Here is a 21,630-nt window from a genome sequence, read left to right on the forward strand (position 1 = left end):
CTATTTTGGCTTTTGCAGCCATGTAGAGACTTCATTTATGGTTTTATTTGATACAAACTTCCAAAATATCTTCAACAACAATAAATCTTGGATTCCATGACAAATCAGATCCAACTGTAGGTTCCAGAGTTATTTTATATCTAATTTCCTCCCCTGATTGTAATCAAAATGGATTTATATCAGTAAGTACTTAAAGGACTTATTTGAAATTTCATTATTGTTATTAGTTGGACTGAGACAATCAGGGTAGATAACTCAACATACATGTATTCTCGAGCTATTATGGAAATGACCTGTAAATTTTTGCATGCAACATAATCCTAACAAGTAAATACACACGAGTGTAAACATTGTGTCTGCTGTTTTAAAAATGTAAAAATAAACAATTTACCTCGGATCCATTAAATTTAATTCTTTAAAATTATGTCTTATGTCATGTTCCGGAAGCAAATGTTTTTTAAAACATGTACATTGAAATGTAGTGTTAAATACACTGACAAAGTATGGGTTAAATTTGTTTGCAGCCTCAGTGTGATCTTTAATGTGACTACCATCATTGTCATTTATTGGTTTGGTGCTTAAGCTATAGTTTATTTGCACGGTCTTTGATATTTTTCCACAGTTTCCTGGGACTGCCTATGTTATTTGACTAGCAGGCTTTTTTTCTTTATTAATTATACTTTTATTTTGTTACGCCAGTGCACATTTCCTACATTTTGATATGTTGCTTTTACTATATCAGAGAAGTACCATTCTGTTTGGTTTGGGTATCTGATCCGAAGCGATTTACAGGTGATGCGAGTCCAATACTTAAGGTATCTGATCCACAAATAAACAAGTTCTTTATAACAGTGCTATAAAGATATATCAAATATTGATGCATGTAAAGTTCATATAATTTTGTATCATCTGAATACTAAAAAAGAAAATATAAATTACATGACAAAAACATGTTACAGATTTTTTTCTTTTAATTTATAGTCTTCAACAGAAATCCAGTTATTACAGTGTAAGATTCATCATTTCACAATCAAAAACATGACTGTAATGATTCTTGCATATTATCTATGGTCATCTTATTTACTAATTCTTGTTCACCAGACACAACTCTTTCAAATAATACAAAAACATGGGGTCACCAGGCATTGAAATGTTACCTATTTGTGGATCGTATACCTTAAAATAACAGTTTTAAAATCAATCAAGTGCTTAAATTTATTGGAGCAATCCTGAACTTTGATAACTGACCATGTTGGGTGCTTTAGTAAAGTAAATTTTTCTCATTACAGTTTTTATCTTTTTTCTTTTACTTATGTATTTCAATACTTATGTATTTCTTATTTCAATACATATGATCTATGAATTTCTCAGGGTTCCAATGCCTGCATAGTCATAAAATCAAAAAGAATGCCTTTAATGTACTTTTCGTCCAGGCTTCGAGCGCTTCTTCTGGGTTTTCGAGTAAATGCCTCAGACTGCTCTTTATAGGGACAGGACTCGTCATAATATTTACCGCCGGCATGAAGAACTCTGGCATCCTTTCCTCTTCTATCATTTTGTATAGCTGCCGGTACATTGACATAAAACGTTCCGCCAATTTGTCAGATGTCCAAAATGCGGGATCCGGATACTTCTGACATTCAAAGAGCATCACTACCTTTAAGGTAGTTCTGCACGTTTGAAAAACCGGAAGTGATGGCGTAACGTCACTTATCCGGAAAACGTAGAATAATGCCTGGATTCGGCGTACGGAAACGAAAATCAGTTTATGAATTAAGGGCAACCTGTGAATAAATGTATTAAAATGGCACTGTTACTTTCTTTCTAAAGTTAAAATATGATATTAAAACATATAACACGTTAAATAATTCAAAATAATGTCTTAAAATTAGCTTGAAATAGGCGGTTCACTTTAATCGTAGCCAAATATCTCAAAAATAAGCAAACGGACCTATACATTTTATTTCACCATATTATAGGCCATATATTTAATTATGACTGTGAGAAGTTTCATTAAAATCTACATTGTAGAAATATTTTTATTCGCGAAAATGTTTTGAAAATTGCGTTTTTCCCATAGACTCCCATTATGAAAACTTGCATGAGGTCGAAATTTTTCAAATCAGTCTAGCAAAAAATCAAGCACACGACCCTATCTTTTTCATTTGCTCAATTTTTTCAGTATATTCCGAAGTTTTGAAAAATCAGAGTTTAATCAAATTCTACATTGTAGAAAAAATTTCGATCCTAACGTGCAGAACTACCTTAAGTAATACGATTTTAATACCGGTGTAACGTTCCTCTCAAGCGGAGCCAGGAAACATAATCTGTAGAACTTCATCAGAACAAAACATATTTTAGTACAAAGTCCATATGCGTTGATGTGTTCGTCCAAATCCTGTAGGAGCATGGTCTCTGCCAAAGAAAACGAAATACGCCACAGTGTCGTTTCTTCATCTTCATTTAATGGATATGGTGCTTTTGAAACAAGCTGAAATCCAGATGCTCTTATTTTTGCGACTGTTTCGGAATTTGGCCAAGCTGATTTCCCTTCGAGCCAAGGAGCAGTGGCCAAGGGCGGTAATCCCTCACAGCCTACTGCTACAACTAGGTCGATATCGATAACTGCCGTCGTGCTGTAAGTGACGGTCAGCGTAGAGGCTATTGTTCCGATTCCTGTCAGACATACTTCTGGGGTGATATCGGTTCCTGATACTGTTAAATTATTTCGCAATTTGGATTCTAAAGCTTCCTCCACGTAATGGTAAAACAAAGTTGCAAGTTTCCTTGACATCAGATAACCGTCGCTTGTCGTGCAGTCTTTCCATTTCTCCAAGCTGCTACCTGAAAGACGGTATTTTGCATAACCTGGTAGTTCCTTGCAATCCTCCAGAGCTCCTTCAATGTCTACTACAAACAAAAGGTCTGCTTCATTGGATGAAACGGACACTCCGGCAAAGAAGCTGCCTACACCATGGACCGTGCCACTGAATCGAACATCTCTCCGCTTAACATATTCTAACACATCAGTACGAAGAAAATCCTCGACCACTGTCCTATATGAGACACGGTCCTTATTAAAGCAAATATTACCGTACTTGTCTTTTGCACCACCATTGTATCCGGTTTTCATATCATACGCTTCCAATAATAGACCGTTTATCCTTTTATATCTGGTTATTTCTGGTTGGTCTGAAATTGCCATACATTTGCAGTGAATTTTAATTCATCAAACTATGATCTCTAGCAAAAGCGGTGAAATAGTATGATAGAAAAAAATGCAAAAGACCTACCACGTAGATAAAAGAAACCATATTCCTTAAGCTTCTCAGGTAAATCTTAACCTGAGTCATTTTAAAACTAATTTTACCCGAAAATGTCATTGTTTTAAATACATTTTCAATTAAAAGTACACGTGGATGATCGATAGAAAATGTAAGTCAAATAAGCTATAAAAGTGGGTTTGAAATTAAACGAAAAAATATGGGGGGAAAATGACCATGTACTGAAGTCGGAGAGATGGATAACTGTCAAACGTGACCAACCGGATCATTAAAAGAGTAGTCACACAAAATTTGTATTTTGATAAGTTTTTATTTATTTATCTGTTGTTGTTTTTTTTTTTTTTTTTTTAATCCTACATTATCGTTTGATTTATAATGCTCACCTTTACAAGAGATCAGCTCCGTTGCCATTTTCTACTTCACGTGCTGTTGGGATTCAGTCTTTTAAACTATTGGTGACAAATAATAATTGTTAGTATATACACATGTCATGTATAATTATATATACATTTTGAAAACGCCTCATCAAAACCAAACATTTTAACTGGCTACAATGCCTTATCAAACTTTAGTTCTTTATTATAAGAATATGACAAATATTTTATCAATTTTTTAAAAATAATCACTTTTTATCACTAACTGTGAAGATATCTTTCCTAGAATATGACTGTGATGTACAATTTATATCGAAATATTACAATGGTAATGCAGATGTAGTCGTGTCCATTCAGTTTCGATCTTTATTGTCAGACAATGAGTTTTAGCCCTTATTTAATATCATATTAGAACTTTTGGTGTCCATTGTTTTTAAAGACTTTTTCGAACGACGCAATTTTATTCATGTTTTTGTGAATGGCGTCATGTCCAACTTATTGCACCAACGTTGTTTATACGGAATAAATGGGGTTTTTTTTCTTTCTATACAAAATCTAAAGTGAATGTAGATATTCGAAAACAAATTATTATAGATAACTGTTGTTGTATATTAACGTGTTATTTCGAGACATTATTTGGACAGACCTATTACGTTGCGACAATAAAAGAGGTCAACAACACGACCGAAAAACACACTCATCTATCTAAAAATAAGAGTTTCGTGTATAAGTGCTTTATATCTGGCACGCTAAAGAACATCTTGTACTATCCTCCAACTAAACATCACTATATACAGTCTTCTGGAGGAGTTGCCCATATTGATTCAATGCAAAAGTGCGATGTTAATGTTGCTTCTTCGCAAAGTGTAATCGTATTTTCATGCGATCGCATCGTATCTTCGCTTTTTGCGTCGTTTTATTGCACTATCACCCTTGCCAATCTACTTGGCGAATTAGCAAACTGTTCAATATACGATAGTCCTAACAGAACACCGTACCTTATGGTGGCTATGTAAAATATTTACTTCTAATACATCACTATAAAAGGTTACTTAATATTAGACGTTGAAGTTGCGAAAAGATCACCTTAATAACAGGTAATTCTAAGTCTATATATCTGAAAAAACACTTACCCTTGAATGATGAAAATTTATTTCTTGGTATATAATTCAATATATGAAAATCCTATATAATTATTTCTTAAGTTTGATCATGCGTAATTCTAGTTTAACCACATATTCATTGACCACACCGTATAAACGACTGTATTTCCCCTCTTCCTCTTGCGAGTGATCAAAACAATAAACTGACAGCTAAAAGTTGAAAAACAGCATTTTAAAGTGACTGATTTGCTTTAAAGGTATATATATTTACATTTTATTAGAAGCTAAACATGACTTGTTTCAGTATATAATGTGCTAGTCTGATGACAGGTAGAATTATAGCAAAAACTCGATTGATCATTGATTTTGTCCAGAAATTATACATTGTCGGCGTCAAAAGTACTTATTTTCTAGCTTGAAGAATGACCTATATGTAAATTCCACTGTTTCATGGATAAAGAAACAATACTGGTTTGGTAAAATGAAATAAAATCATTGATAAATTCTCGAATTTGTTTATAACCGTAAAGGAAAGAAGATTCAGTGTTATTTCCTGACTGTATGCATGCTTGCTTAATTTCTGAACAAGTGCTTGCGAGTTTGGTAGAAAGGCTGTATGCCTGTTTGTGAGTGACTTTTTTAAAAAAAATTGGCTTTTCCTATGCTCCTGTAGTATTTCTTCATATCTAGAACCCGCAAACAATGTTTGAAGTAGGGTGGTATAAAGCAGTCACCATGCGGTCTGTCTGTTCGATCTGTTTGTATATGTGTCCTCATATATTTGGTCGTGCAATTGCTTCAATGCGATTGCACCTACCTCTCTCAAAGTTTTCATACAAACATCGGCTATATGTAGTTAATGTCCATCTTATTACTTTCCTTTTTCTTTTTAAAGTTACACTTAAAGGTGAAACATTGTCTGTTTTTCGTGTCAGTGCCATAACTTCTTTATGCATTAAGGGATTTTGAAATACCTTGGCACAAATGTTTACCATCACGAGACCGAAATGCGACGATGTGTCGCATACATGACTATATTTTCTAGAATTTCAAACCATTTAAACTAATATATAATCGCAACTGCAATTTAATAATAAGGTGTGAAAATATGAACAGTAAATGGGGTGAAACGGAGCCAAATTGAATCCACTAATCCTTTGTGGATCGCTTTCTTCACAGCGTCGCACAGTAAACAGGTTTATTTTAGTTTTGTCTTTGTATTTGCCATAAACACATGAACTTTAACATGAACCTTGTCTTATTTTACTGAAAATACATTCTGCGAATGAAATAAGTCCCCATTTTACAAGCAGAAGTGCCATTAGAGGAAAAAAATGAGGGTTTATTGCCTCACCTGAGCAAGAAGTGCTATAGAAGAGCTTTTGTGATTACCCTGTGTCCGTCGTCCGTCGTTGTCGGGTATTTTTCCCGATATCTGGAGTAATGGTGTTATTTTACCTTTGTTCAAGAACAAGGGTAGCATTATGACCCTGACAATTACAGGGGCATAACTATATTAAGCTGTTTTGGAAAGATGTTCACATCTTTATAAAACACTAGGTTAAACACTTTTGAGGTCAATAACATATTGACGTGTGAAGAACAGGCTGGATTTAGAAAATCATATATTTTCTTTAAAATTGTTAATAGATATGTATTTTGTCAATAATAAAAAACTGTACTGTGCTTTTGTGGATTACCGAAATTCCCTCAACTCAGTCAATCTTATTGCTCTGTGGCGAAAAATTTTAAGTTACAATATTGATGGTAAATGTTTTAAAATTATTCTCAACATGTATGATAAAGCGAAGTCTTGTGTAAAATCAAACAATACTCTATCTGAATTTTTGTGATACATGAGTTAGACAAGGTGAAAATCTCTCTCCCTTCTATTTTCTTTATTCTGGAATGATTAATAGCTTTATGTCTAGTAAATTTCATGGTCTTCAGTTATTATCTGAAAATGCTGGTCATATGTTAAGTGATAACAATTGTGAAGTTTTCTTCTTCAAGTTATAATTGCTATTATATGCTGATGACACAGTCACCTTAGCAGAGACCCCTAATGGCCTCCAGTCAGCTCTTAATGCTATGTCAGAGTATTGCACCTCATAGGGGCTAAAGTTGTCATATTTTTGAAAAATAAGAGAGGTATACGTAATGTTCCAGTATTTCAATTTGAGGGTGGTAATATTTTAAAAATTGTTGACTACTTCTCATACCTAGGTATTCAATTTTCATTCAATGGCAAGTTCGGTAGAACTAAGGCTCTTAGTTGATCAAGCACGCAAAGCTATGTTTGCAGTTATTAGTAAATTCAGGAAGTTGTTTTTACCTATTTATTTGCAGTTGCACCTTTTCGATACCATGGTTACTCCTATTTTCTTGTACGGCTCAGAGGTATGGGGGAGGGGTTGAAAATTTAGATATTGTTGATAAATTTCAGTTGAAATATATAAAACTTATTTTAAATTTGAAGCAGAGTACCCCTAATAACATGTTGTATGGTGATCTTGGTATTTTACCACTTTCAAGTCGTATTAAATGTAGAGTGTTAACTTTTTGGAGTAAGTTAATAAGCTTCAAGGAAAATAAAATTTGTAATATTTTGTACAGAACTTCTCTCACTGTCTCAGAGGCAAAACAAGAAATTTATCTGGTTATGTTATTTTAAAGAAAGTTTGGATTCTCTTGGTATATCTAATTATTCGTAAGGTCAGAAGATTCGCTCTTGTAACTCCTTCAAAAATGTTGTAACACTAGAATTAAAGATCAGTTTATACAAAACTGGAACTATTCAGTTAATAACTCAAGCAAATGTTTAAATTATAGAATTTATAAACACGAATTTGTATTTGAAAAATATTCCAAGCTTTTACCTTTTGACCTTAACATTTCACTTTGTAAATTCAGATACATGTACATGAATCATACGTTGCCAATAGAAAAAAAGGTAGATTTGAAAACAATGCAGGAGAACAAAGTATTTGTCACTTGTGTAACAGTAACATATTTAGGAGATGAATTTCTTTTTATTACAAATATATATTTCAATGTTGATAGAAAAAAATGTAATATATTTTTTTCTATCAACATAATATTCATCTATATATTTAATATATAGATGAATATTATTTTAAATATCCAAATACTCTCAAATTTTCTGACCTTATGAACAATTACAATAAGAATACTTTGTTAAAACTGGCTGTTTTCTGTAAGAAAATTATGTCTGCTTTTAGATAAATAGTTAGTTCTCATCCTCCACATCATCAGTTACTTCTGCAACGATTTGTCAGGTTATACATGCCAATCTGATTTTGTGACTATGACTTGTTATTGTTACAATTGTTGTCAGAAGCCCTTATGGGCCTTGACTTGATTAATAAACTGTAAACTGTAAAAAGCAATGAAAACGACCAAATCCGCAAGGACAGATTCCTGGCGTGTGTGCGTTATCACTATCAAATGCAAACTATTTCTAACATGAGAAATAGCGGTAAATCTTGACAGTCAGTAAACATGACGGCTGTATTTGTAACGATAACATGTTTATTTTATTATTGAGAAACGGGGAATCGGGTAGTTAAACCATTAGGCCATTCAACTATTTTGTACTGCTTTTGAATCTTATTGACTGATTTACCATGATGTTAACTCTGAATTACTAATAAGGACTTAATCGACTTTTCCGATAATGTATTCGCTATCCTTTTCTATTTATACGTTCATTCGCAGGATACTTGCTGGTGAAATAGTTTTGTTTGTTTTTTTAAATCAGAGGATCATTTTCTTGCAAACGGACAGACAGACGGGGTCAACCTATAGTCTTCTCCTGTCTCATCTCATTGATATTTTGAAATCGTAAGGTAACATTTCTTCGTGTGATTTCCATAGGGAATCGACGGTTAATTTCTTGCAAGACATGGTAGGGACCTTGTGTATACATTCAGTTTCTAATTCGTATTTTATGATAGTATATGTGTGTAAAACTCTGAACACTTGCATGTAAACGATGCTGAAGCATTCAATTAAGTATTTAATTAAGTAGGATAGCGAGTCACAGACACTGGAATCCAACCACCCCCAATGGATTAGTACAAGCATCGCATGGGAATGGTGTTCGGTTCGACATTTAATGACATTATAAACATGACGACTGATCAAAAGAAACAATTTTTTGTATGCATAGTTTTTATTTCATTTACGCCTTTTAAGGACATAAATCGCCCTTTGTACTCGCAAGATGGAATACAGTATCACTCGCAAATATGAATTCAGATCAAATATCAAAATTGGCAAGTCGGCATACAGTAAATGTTTTTTCACCGGCTATAGAAAAATTAATTTCATTCAAAAACACAGCAGAAACAAAACATTTTTTTTTACATACATTTATGGAGTATGCATACTTATTACAGAAAACATCATGGATAATTGGATTACAAATCAATTTGGCGTGATATTCATCAATTTCTTGACTTGGTCGAGAGAAATTTCATGCAGTGAGTGTGATCAGTCAACATTGTTTAAACATTACCTGTCAGTTTCATCTATTATATCGTCAAATACACATATTTATGTTAGACTTATCGTGTTTAACTTAAATACACATACAGTGTAAAGCCAGATAATAAATTTAATGACGATTCTTACCTTTTCCGTGTCATTTTATTGTTTTGATCACTCGCAAGAGGAAGCGGGGGATACAGTCGTTTATAGGGTGTGATTGACGTATTAGATGAAGGTAAACTACTACTTTCCATGCATGGATAGTTTCTTTTCATGTTTTATAGATAGTTTACTCCATAGTTTAGTACATGTAAATTGTTAATATCATGTGAGTAAAACATAACTCAAACCTAAGCAATTTACTAAAGACGGGTTTCACGGTGAGGATGCGTACACCGGATATTGCCATTCTGTGATAAGATATTTTCCGAAAAAGTGATTGACTTTTGTTAACAAGGTAAATAAAAATCTTGGACCATGAGCCAGAAGGGGTTTTGCCCCCCCCCCCCCCCCCCGGCCCCTCAGGGGGAATTTTATGGACCATATTTTTTGAAACCCCAATGTGTGGCGAACATTTTGGCAAAAAGTTTGAAACTGGCGAGGGGACTTTTCTCCGTAACCATGCTTTAAAATACGTTACCCTCAAAACCTATATTTTTTTATCAATTTTTAAAGACAAATTGTACCATTATGTTAGTAAAACATTTCAAGTTTGCATATGTTATTTCATTGTGTATACTACAAGCTGCAATTTGATTAAATTCCAATGTCTAAAATGTAATGTTAAAGAAGAAAAATGTTAGAAAAAGATACGTTACCCTAAAAAACCAAATATTTTTACTGCAAATTTAGATGACCAGGTAATCAAAAAATGAAGTTACCATTAAAATGTTCAACTTTCAACAAAAAAAATGAGATAAGATTGTCAGTGTAAGTTAAGAGGAAGTTTATTTTAGCGATTCTTAAAATGTAACGTCATTCTTCCAAAATGTGCTATTTTTCAATCATACATAATTCATAAATGTTTTTCTTAATCAATTATATATTTATCAAAAAAGCCACTAACTTGTAAGATATGTTACACTGTATACTACGTTATATTTTACGTTACCAAACATACAAATTATAGTTCATGTCTTCCGTTTCTTTAAAACATACTTTATCATTTGGAAATAACAAAATTACAATTCAATTCTGTTTTTAACAGTATAGTTTTGCATTTTAAACTGTAGTTTTAACTTGACACATAATGTTATATATCAAACTAAGTTACAATTTACGTTACCGAACACTCAAACTATATTTCTTGTGAGCTGTTACTTTAAATGTACTTTATCACTTAAAAATAGCAAATTTACAAATTAAAATATTTTAACATAGCTATATATTTTAACTTTAAACACGTGTATCTAAAAAAAGTCTACGTTACAATATACGTTACCTAACATACAGACTACATTTTCATGTAATCTGTAATGTTAACACATACTTTATCTTTGTAAAATAGCAAACTTACAATTATTTTTTGTTTATTTTAAATAGTTGCCATTCCACTTAAAACACATACATTTAACAATCAAACTATGAAACTAGAACATAATTTACATGGCCCATGATTACATCTTCATTAGAATACTAAGCACACAAACTTCATTTAAACACTATATATATATATGTCAGTTATTTTAGCACATTGTAGTGACACACTTACAATATATACAGACATTTCCCAAAACAGTGCACTGTAATGATGTTAAATGTGAAACAGACATATCACTATATTTAGAAGTTCATGTTTATGCACACAGATTGTATATTTTGTTAACTGCTGTACGTTGTAACTGTGATTGTTATGAATTTGTAAAAGTAACTCTTTTGATGGCAAATATGGGACTTTAAACTTTATGGTTGATGGTCATGACTATTGTTTTCCATTAAACTCCTTTATAAGTTTATGCCACACTGAGGCCTAATTTAATATCCAGTTATTTGAACCTCAGCTGGTATCTAGGGAACCTAAGGTTGGAGACAAATTAAGAATATTGGGGAATATTGTTACTAAAAGTCAAGCCACTTGTGTGGAGGCCACTTCCTTCCAAAGGTTTGTGGACCTCATACTAGCAACCCCATTCAACATCAAGAGCTCCTTAGGGTAATGTCCTTAAATCACACAGGGGAATTGCCTTTTAATCATGTTGGGGAACCAACAGTGAATTTAACGCCATGAGGGCTCACAAGCCTGGTGGTTGCCGCCACTAGAAACTATGTCATTGTATTCGATACCACCTCCTCTTCCAGGTTCCATTTTTCCGCATTTAACCTGAATTCGTCAAGTCCTTCTCCATGGCAACAGCTATGGAACAAATATATGTTGAATGATTCTTGTCCTGCGTCGCAAACTGTAGTGTCCTTGTTTTGGGATCTGTGTCCTTCACCTCAGTTTTACTCATCCCTTCATTTAGATATTGGTAGTTTACACTACCTTTTCTGTGCACAATCCAGGGGAGAAGGGTCGGGTTATGACAACAAGCACAGTATAGACCTTGCTCCTGTCACTATAACTTTACACCATTATGGAAACATCGACTGGGAGGAGTTTTGTTAAGGGTCTTTGGGATGTGTTCAGGTCTCCTGTTTTGATGGACAGATCAGTAGGGCACTTTTTGCAAGAGCCTTACTTGTAGGTCTGGTTATGGTTTGGTGTCACTTGCTAACCGTATCTTAGTAATTGGATGTGTGGATTTGATTAAGTGGCGAGAAGATATATTTATCTCCAGTGTGAGACTGCAGTCTCTAGAATTGACGGTAGATATGGCTGTGCAGCCTTTATTTAACCACAACATTCTTTGTACTTTGGTTGAAGCACGAGACCCTTCCAGATGGGAATTGGAATTTCGGGACCTGTCGCGGGACCAGTCTGGTTAAGGCAATTCAGATCCTTGGGCAAGTGGCCTGGGGAAAGGGACTCCGGGTCACGGATCACCTACTTTGGATCCTCTTTCAGATATGGGTCAACAGAGGCAAAGCCCAGTCCGGCAATAGACGCAGAAATTGCGTCCATCTGTTTGGGGTCTCCCCAGCTTCCTGGGCATCCCAGGTTTGTCCTTGTGATAGATGCAGAAACTACGTCCACCTGTTTGGTGTCCCTCAAGCTTTCGAGAAAACCCAGGTTTCTCAGATTTGTATGTTTTGCTATGTATCCTTGCTGTGTTTTAGAAATTTAGGTCAGTATGGGTATCCCATAGTACACATTGATATGAGTATGATAGTCCCATCCCTGGGCACCCCAGCACCATAATAATTTGGTATGTTTCTCCAGGCAACCCATGACGTTATGAGCTCATGTCAGTGTGTGTATCCCCTGGTATGCATTAGTGTCAGTATTATGGTCTTTGCTCTGGGTATCCCAGGGCCTTAACAATTTGATATATTTGTCTAGGCAACGCAGAAGTTTATGAACTTAGGTCAGTGAGGGTATCCCATGACGTTAATTCTTTTTATTATGATAGATGTATGGAATAACCGCTTCTATATGGTAATTAACTTGACATGGGGGAATCTCGTCTGTTTTAAGAAGTCCTGGTTGTCTGCTTCGCATTAGATGTATAAAAGGTAAAAGTGAAGATTCTTGTTTAATGCTGGTAGTCGATGAAAGTCCCCACCTGGAATGGATGGAACAACTTATTTCCAGCCAGCCCACGGCAGGCGTCATATTTACCTCCCAAGCATCCAGTATAAGCCGATACTGCTGGAAACAATACCAACTTAAGTACATGTAAGTCACCCGGCACTGAACACTAGTCGGAATATCAGCCGCGACCGGGAATCGAACTGGCGTTGTAGTCCAACCTGCTAACCTCTGCACCATTGTATAATCGTTATTGGTGAAACCTCCATGTTAATTATTAAGCAGGGTATCCCTGTTACGCCTGATTCTGCACTTGTAACCCTGGTAACCCACTTTTAGAATGGGGGAAGGGGAGTGTAGTTGGAATGCACTTAAAGGTTACTGAGGTCACTGTCAGAGGTCACAGGAGGAACAGCCAATTAGCAAGGAGGATCAACATCACATGGCCAGGAACATGAGGAGCTTCTCTTATCGACCAGACTCCATTGAATGCAGTTGTATTTATCATCTACCGAAATCCAAGGCCACCTGCCTGTTAGCGTTACAAACCTCTTCCGCCCTTAATAGGAGTGTCGACCCTGGTATAGTGAATACCATTTTCACTTCAAGGTCAAGGTCACACATAGGGGTCAAAGGTCATACCTTTGGTCGTATATTGCTCCACATTTCGGTGCTTTTGTTGTTTATTTGTATTTATGATAATTATGATATGCAGTCATACTGGTACATGCAGAGAGCTATATATTTTGAATATATTTAAATAATATTGTCTAATAAATTATAAAATCCATATATATTTATTTAATAATGTTGTTTATGTCTATTAATGTGAATTTATAGTCCAATGTATAAAAATCCTAACCATATGTGTAATGCCAAAATTTAAGAAAAAATAAGAAAAATATCATTTTTTGGATAGGTAACGTATTATACGTGACATTTTGAATAAATAAACTCTTGGGGTAGTTTATATCTATATTCATTATTGAGCTGTGTATTGGTCATTGTCATTATTTTATAACTTTAAAAACATCATATAATTATGTTGATATACTTTTAAATGTTCTAGTAATTTCAAACAGAATAACGTAATTTGCGGATAATACGTCACATTTGTTCACCTAAAATGATATGTACAAATGATTATTTCAATTTAAATACATAAACATGTGTAAATGTCTTATCTATTAAGTGAAAGTTTGCATGGTAACGTATTCTAAATCTCCGTAACTCCGTAACTCCTTAAAGCCCCAACAGAAACTTGCAAACTTTTGTCTGTGAATGCCAACTACAATAAGGTTTAAGAAAATCATAGTGTTGAAAATTCCCCCCGAGGGGGGGGGGGGGGGGGGGGCAGGGTCAATTCTCAGCTCAAGGTCTATCTAATCTACTACTCTATTTTACTACATGTGCTATGGAAAAGGGGATTTTATTTTTAGAAACCGGCTATTGTGTATTTGCTCTCACAAGCGTAAAATGAGTAAAATGAGTAAAACTTAATGAAGAAACGCTAAAATTTGTGATAAAATGATAATTTTATTATTTGATAAATGCAGACAGGGGACATATTTCTCCCGATATCGTCACCTATTATCTTGTGATGAAAATTCTGAATGGTATGATTTATTTAGTTACATACAAAGAAAACATGTGCAAAATTTCAGTTCTGTAAATGTTCAAAAGACGGAGAAATCGGTCAAAAATGAGCGTCGATAGTGTACTGTGTATTGAAAATATATGTACTGTGTATTAACCTGTATCACAATTTACTGTACTGTATAATGTGGACATTATCACTGAGTTTTATAGGATAAATCTTACAAAATGTACATTATCATTTCCTTTCCAAACGAAACAGTAATGTTTTAGCCCTGAAGATACGTGATGTTTGTAACGTTTACACGGTTGTAATTTATGTAATATGTAATGTAATAAGTTCTAAATCGTAATGTTTACCAGTTGTAAATGTATATTCTATTCTTACGCTATGTGATGTTGAGCATTGTTTAAGTTGACATTACATGAATTATCTCAAAAAACAGTTAAAGGTATTTTCTTTTAATCTGGCATCGGTATGTCACTAAAGTCTTATTCTCAATATCTCGCAGAAAGCCCGGTCCTACTAATAAATACTATATTGTGATTTTTTTCGTTGCAGATTCAACTTGCTTGTGTGTGTTTATAGCTCGACGAAGGAGTTTAGAGCCATTGTATGGCATTTTGTTGAACAACACCCGAATGACGAAACTAATATAGTACGCTAACTACCAAAAACCGCAAAAAAGTAAATTACAAGATAACACCAGAAATATGCAGAGAGAAAAAAGCAGAAAAATACTGTTGATTCAAAAACTATTAAAATACATGATTGAAAAAGGAACCCACTTACAAAAGGGACCAATTTCCAACAGAAAACTCTTCAAAAAGTTTGTAAAGACAAATTGATTTGGGCAAACTGTGAGGAGCCTGTTCATGGACGGCAATGGAAATGCATGCTACCTACCACGCCCTCTAGCAGAACTCAACATTTGCACATGCTCTTCCAGTACCAAAATGTAATTTAGAGACACCCACAGATGGCGGTGTATATGGAACCTTCAGTGATACACAGAGGCAATTCCATGGACAGTCGAGGTTTTAGAAGAGTATACACTGTTAAACAGGCTTCGAAATGTGACAAAATAGATTCATGAATACATAGCCCTTAAACAGTTTGTTTGCCAAAGAAAGTTTCCTTTAAATGATATAGATTTCTGTAGTTCTTGACGTCGCAAGATGTTTTCCATCGACAACTTGGTTAATATGAGGTATAGTCAACTCACCCGATGATTTAACAATTATACAATTACCTACATAACAGAGACCACATTTCTGACGCTAAAATAAGAGGAAAGAGAAAAACTAGACAGACGATGTCTTATTGACATTAAAAGAAGCAGCTAGTTACTGCATAAATGTGATGAGAGTACGTTACTCTCACATAAAAGACTGGGCATTGATACTGAAATAGGTTCTGTTGTGACAAATTTATTTTACTAAACATTATTTGACAAGCAATATTTTAAAAGCCATGTTTTACTTTGATAAAGAACAGGTAGTCATGTTCATTAAAACATTTATTTAACAAACTTGACACGTAAACACAAATTCATAAAATAACAAAGATCATATACATTTTATATCAAACAGCATAAATACTCGCATACATTCAGAATGACCTTCAAGTGATATGCAAGATTTTAATATCAATACTCAGTACACGGAAATGCAGTACACAGTACAAATATTACTTTGAAAACTCAATACACAGTACACCATCGACGCTCATTTATGACCGATTTCTCCGTTATTTGAGCATTTACAGAGCTGAAATTTTGAACATGTATTCTTTGTATGTAACTAAATAAATCGTAAGATTCAGATTTTCCCAACAATGCAAATAGGCGATGGTTATTGTTGTGTATAATGTCGCACCGACACAATTATAGGTCATATGGCGACTTTCCAGCTTTAAAGGTGGAGGAAGACCCCCAGGTGCCCCTCCGTGCATTATTTCATCACGAGCGGGCACCTGGGCAAAATCACCGACCTCCCGTAAGTCAGCTGGATGGCTTCCTCACATGAACAATTCAAGGCCCCGAGGGAGGCTCGAACTCACATCGTAATACTAGTAATCACGTTTTCGGAAAATACCTTATCACTAAATGGCAATATCCGATGTACGCATCCTCACCGTGGGTTTATAAAGTAATAGTTAGCGCAATTTTTGCTTGTATTAATATATTCTGCTAGAGATAATGAAAATCATACCTAGTATTTACCTAATCGTATGGTTAAAATTTGGTTATAACTCATTTCATTTAAATGAAAATGTGCAAGGTAAATACCGTTTTTCCGTGTTTTATATATGATATCATATATATTATATAATACCAGATTTTTATAACACCATTTTCAAGATGAACAAGTCACGTTCAAAGGCGCTTGACATAGCGCAAGGGAAGCTACTCAGGGCGCAAACTTCACCCTCTACTGGTACAAACACAGAACGATCTGACAAGAGGGACAGAGTAAGACAAAGCCCCCAGAACAGAGAGAGAGAAATCCTTTTTAGATACAGGCCTGTCCGGCTAGCTTAGCCTAGCTCTTTGCGTTCTTTAACGTACCCGGTGTATAGCACCGATATATTCGTGGGAAGTACCAGTACTGGCCTCTCAGTTAGATGGGAGACCTCAAGAGCACCTCAGAAATTTGCAGTGCCTGGACCTGGATTCGAACCCCGTACCTCTGGATTGACAGTCAAGTGTGTTACCACTAGACCACCGGATCACATCTGTGATGTGTGATATGGTACACATAGCATTATATTTAAATATCAGCATAAAAAGTGGATCACACTTAAAATCTTTTTCTGATGTCATGTAATATGCATGTATATATCAGACAACTATTTCACAGCCAGGTAATTTCTTACCGCAGAAATATTATTATAACTATAGACTACTTGCACGAGGAACTACAAGAAAATAAAATAAAAAGTGTCAGAAATGTTTAATCAACATTCTTCAAAATCATCAAATCAAGATTCAAGTATTGTAGTCGGTTATAAGAACTCAGCGTTAGTTTTTTCATAATTTAAAATTTTAGGACTATCTGTAATACAGAGATGATGTTTCAACGCCAACTTTTGTCCAAGGTATGTTTTTATCAGGTGCTTGTCGGGTATAAATGCTACACTTTACAGTGCAAGGGCGATGATCGTTGAGAAAGTTGACAGACGGCATAACTTCCTTCTCAATGGTTCTTCATACAACTAGGAACGCGCCAAAGAAATGCAGAAGTCCTCATGTTTGCTTGGTTTCCATGTAATATTAACACTCTTAAGAGAGATTATCAAAAGCAGCTGTAATAAACTTAGGAAAGCAATTTTAATATAAAAAGTTTCTCATTTTTAAGCCGGTTTTAAAATTTCTTTCATGTCCTTAAATAATGTAAGTAAGAAATTCTAGCAGAAAGAATTAACATTAGAACAACATTGCATTACCCTACAAGGTAATAAAATCAAAACATTTTGACTCGTAGAAAAACTGAGTATATTATTGTATACATTTGTATTGTATTACTTTCGGCTTCGAGTGCGGGAGGTCGTGCGTTCGATCCCCAGCCGTCACGTGTCTACGGCGTGATATTCCAGTGAGGCAGCGCTATAAAGTTGGGCATTGTGCTCACTGCTACAAGTAGACACCGTCGTTTATATGACTGAAAAATTGTTGAAAAAGACGTTAAACCCGAACAAACACACACTTTCGTAAAAATACACTTATCTAACATTTTAGCATTTACTTCTTCTGGTTGTGAAGTCATTGCTCTTAGGAAATAGCTATATTTATAGTGTGCAATTTATTTAGAAAAAAATACTGGAGTATAATTGTAAGTTAACGCAGATGCTTATATAGAAAATTACTGGACTATAATTATAAGTTAACGCAGAATTTATATAGAAAATTACTGGCGTATAATTATAAGTTAACGCAGATGCTTATATAGAAAAGTACTAGAGTATAAATATAAGTTAACGCAGATGCTTATATAGAAAATTACTGGAGTATAATTATAAGTTAACGCAGATGCTTATATAGAAAATTACTGGCGTATAATTATAAATTATAAGTTAACGCAGATGCTTATACTAGTAAAGTTATATTTGCCAATGATGCTTATGTTGTTTACTTGATGTGGAAAATAAAATTCAAAAAGTTTGAGCAAATATCTTACCTCGATAAACAAAATATACTTGTTTTTTCTTTTTTTATTGTTTTTAGATTTAAAAAGACGTCACCAGTCCAATAGGCGATAGTTTAAGCCATAATTCAAGCACTTCACGTTTAAAGCACTTCAGATGTGTAAACAGCCGTTCATAAAAAGGGTAGCACTCTTTTACAGCGATGTTAATAGTCAAATTATTATTAATGTTTTTGACAGAAACTGTTCAAATTGAACGTTGGGTTTGGACAGGGTTGCGTTCTTTTGTCCTCGCTATTTATTGCTTGCATGGAGCTATAAGAAACACTTATATGGAAAGGCAACCATATTAAAACATACAATGTAGAAATAGGGATACTGAAATAAAATAGATACTTAATTCTTGCAGATGATGCAACATATACAGTTAAAATGAAGCGTTCGTGAGATTACTAGATGTTACAAGTAATTTTGATACAGTTTCTGGACTAGATCTTAATATACTGAGTAACAAAGTCAATTATACTTAGAATATAATTTGTAATTATTAAGTTATTGAACGAAGCCGGGAATCAATGATCACATGTAGGTTTGGTAGCGTCAATCAACGACATAAGATATCAACTATATATAATAAGCAAAATTCTCATTACTTTCAATTAAAATTTCGAATCCATGAATACACCATGATAGCTGTGCTGTTGAAAACTATGATATTTTATGCAAACGAAATTTAAATGGTTTCTGAGTATGTTTGCTCTACAAATAGAAGTTTTTTATTTTGGTTCATTCGTGATAATATACTGAACAAAACAGCTAACCCGCCGTCTGCCATTTTGCCAGCAATTTTAAAATGACACAACAGTCCCGACAACATGTGCATGCTCACTTCATGTTGATGACATAAACCAATTTTCATTTTAATTGAATGAAAACTGTAGGAGGTGTATAGTACAGGAGGAGTGTAGTATACAATGTTCTAATCTACTATTATTATTGCATGGTCCAAAAAGGGCGATGACTCCACACAAAAAAAAAACGGAGATGAAAGTACCGACAGTATGCATATGCCCACTCTATGTTGATGATCTATACAACACATTACAGTCAGATGGAAAAAGAACGCAATGTTCTGGTGTAATATTTTGAAGTCAAACAAAGAGTCATAACTCCAAAATAATAATTCTATATAAAAGTACCGATAAGAATCGCATGTCCTCTTCATGTAAGTGATGTCCAATGGGTTGAAAATGTAGGAGGAATTGAGTATACAAGAATATGTGACATACGAACGGACGATTAGCCGAAACACTATATGCCTTCAGGGTCTTTGTCATCGGGGCAGGGGGTGGAGGCATAAAACTTTAAATGCAAAAATATGATATCACTCAACCTAATTTTCAAAAGTTACAAAAATACACATTTCTATAAGTACAAAGTGAAAAAAATTGATTTTTCACTTGAAAATCGTTAAATATCAAATATATTAGTTTTAAATAGAATCTGATGCCGTGTTTGTTTTTGTTGTTGTTTTTGTTTTTGTTTTCATATTCTTCTCTCATAATGTTTCGCTAGTTTGTGAATTCTTGGCGTTTAATGAAGTTTGTAAATTAAAAAAATAATGAATTGAAATCGTAAAAATCCAAATCTGTTTGACAGCATACTTTGATTTTGTTTGAAATTTCACATATTATTAACAACATAGTATTCTGAGCGTACGCTAAAAGTCAAAAGAGTACTTGCAGTAATTTAAAGGATATTTGCCAATAAACAAATGGCGGGATAGCTGTTTTGTTAAAACAATATATGTCATACAAAATGATACAAAAACATAAAATTTGATTGTTAACAGAAAAGGATATGTTAAAGTATCAGGCGTGACAGTCTGATGCAAATATTTGGGGATACGTATATATTTAAGGTAGACAAAAAAAGAAAAGAAAAAAAGAAAAGAGATCTCAAACTACAAAGGCTTCTAAAAAATCCTGCACACTAGCAGTTCTTAGAGCAGTTACTTCTCATTTAATGTGGTATAGAAAACTTCCTTGATTTTTCAACCGAAACAAATACATTTGTATTAAAAATAATCTTATAAAATAGACAATAAATAACAAATAGATACAATTATATTAAGTGAACATCTTTCAACATATCAGCAAATAAAGTGAGTTCATGTTGAAATGAGGAAAAAGATTTCTTCTTCTACTCCTCCTCCAGCTCATACTCTTCAACATCAAATGCATCGTTTTCTTTATCATCGTCATGTCCAACCCTTGGAAACTCGACCACCTCACACTCTTCATCTTTTCCGAAAGCCATACCCGGTATTATTGGCAATAAGAGGAGAGAACCTTGGGTGCTTGTCCTTTTCAATCTTATTCTCCGGCACAAATCGCCCCAACCAGTCGATTATATTATTGTTGTTCATATAAGCTTGGAGGACGCTCTGGATGTAAAGAGTTAAAACCACAGAAAGATATAAATGCTCTCAACGTCTGTGCTCAGAAGTCAAACATGCTGTCGTTTTTGAGTTGATTATTTTTTCGACCTAGAAACTACTTCTCAACAATCTGTTCTACTATCATTGAATATACGTAACAACTTTTCTAAATCCACATTTTGGTTGATGCTATCTCTGTCAAATATTTGCATTTTCAAATGAAAATTGGACAAACTATTTAATGGTCAAAAGAAACAATCGTAACAACCAGAAGTAAATCCATTGGGCCGTGACGGCTACAATCATGTGATAATCCTAAATACATAAAATAAAAGTAAAAAGAAGATGGCGCAACATGGTGTTGTCCGCTACACGTAGCAGGTAATGCTCTCTGCAATTAAAGAATTTGACGACCCGGTGGACCTAACACTGTTAAAAATGAACAAGACGTGCTTATTCTGGATATGATACTAATTAAGAGGTTATCAGATTTTTAACGTGAACTATGTATTCACGGATTCTGCATGGGTGGTACTTCGCGACATTA

The 21,630-nt window shown here is 34.2% G+C and overlaps 1 protein-coding gene across 1 annotated transcript; it reads right to left on the minus strand.

Moving 5' to 3' along the window:
- Window positions 1–1,301: 1,301 nt before the first annotated feature.
- LOC123550174 (protein mab-21-like) lies at window positions 1,302–3,883 on the minus strand. Its single transcript, XM_045338605.2, has 2 exons — window positions 3,668–3,883; window positions 1,302–3,192 (listed from the first exon to the last, which is right to left on the minus strand). The coding sequence occupies exons 1-2, from the start codon at window positions 3,693–3,695 to the stop codon at window positions 2,261–2,263; spliced, it is 960 nt and encodes a 319-aa protein (XP_045194540.2). The 5' UTR covers window positions 3,696–3,883; the 3' UTR covers window positions 1,302–2,260.
- Window positions 3,884–21,630: the final 17,747 nt, after the last annotated feature.

This window comes from Mercenaria mercenaria, chromosome 6, assembly GCF_021730395.1.
Source record: "Mercenaria mercenaria strain notata chromosome 6, MADL_Memer_1, whole genome shotgun sequence".
Lineage (NCBI taxonomy): Eukaryota > Metazoa > Mollusca > Bivalvia > Venerida > Veneridae > Mercenaria > Mercenaria mercenaria.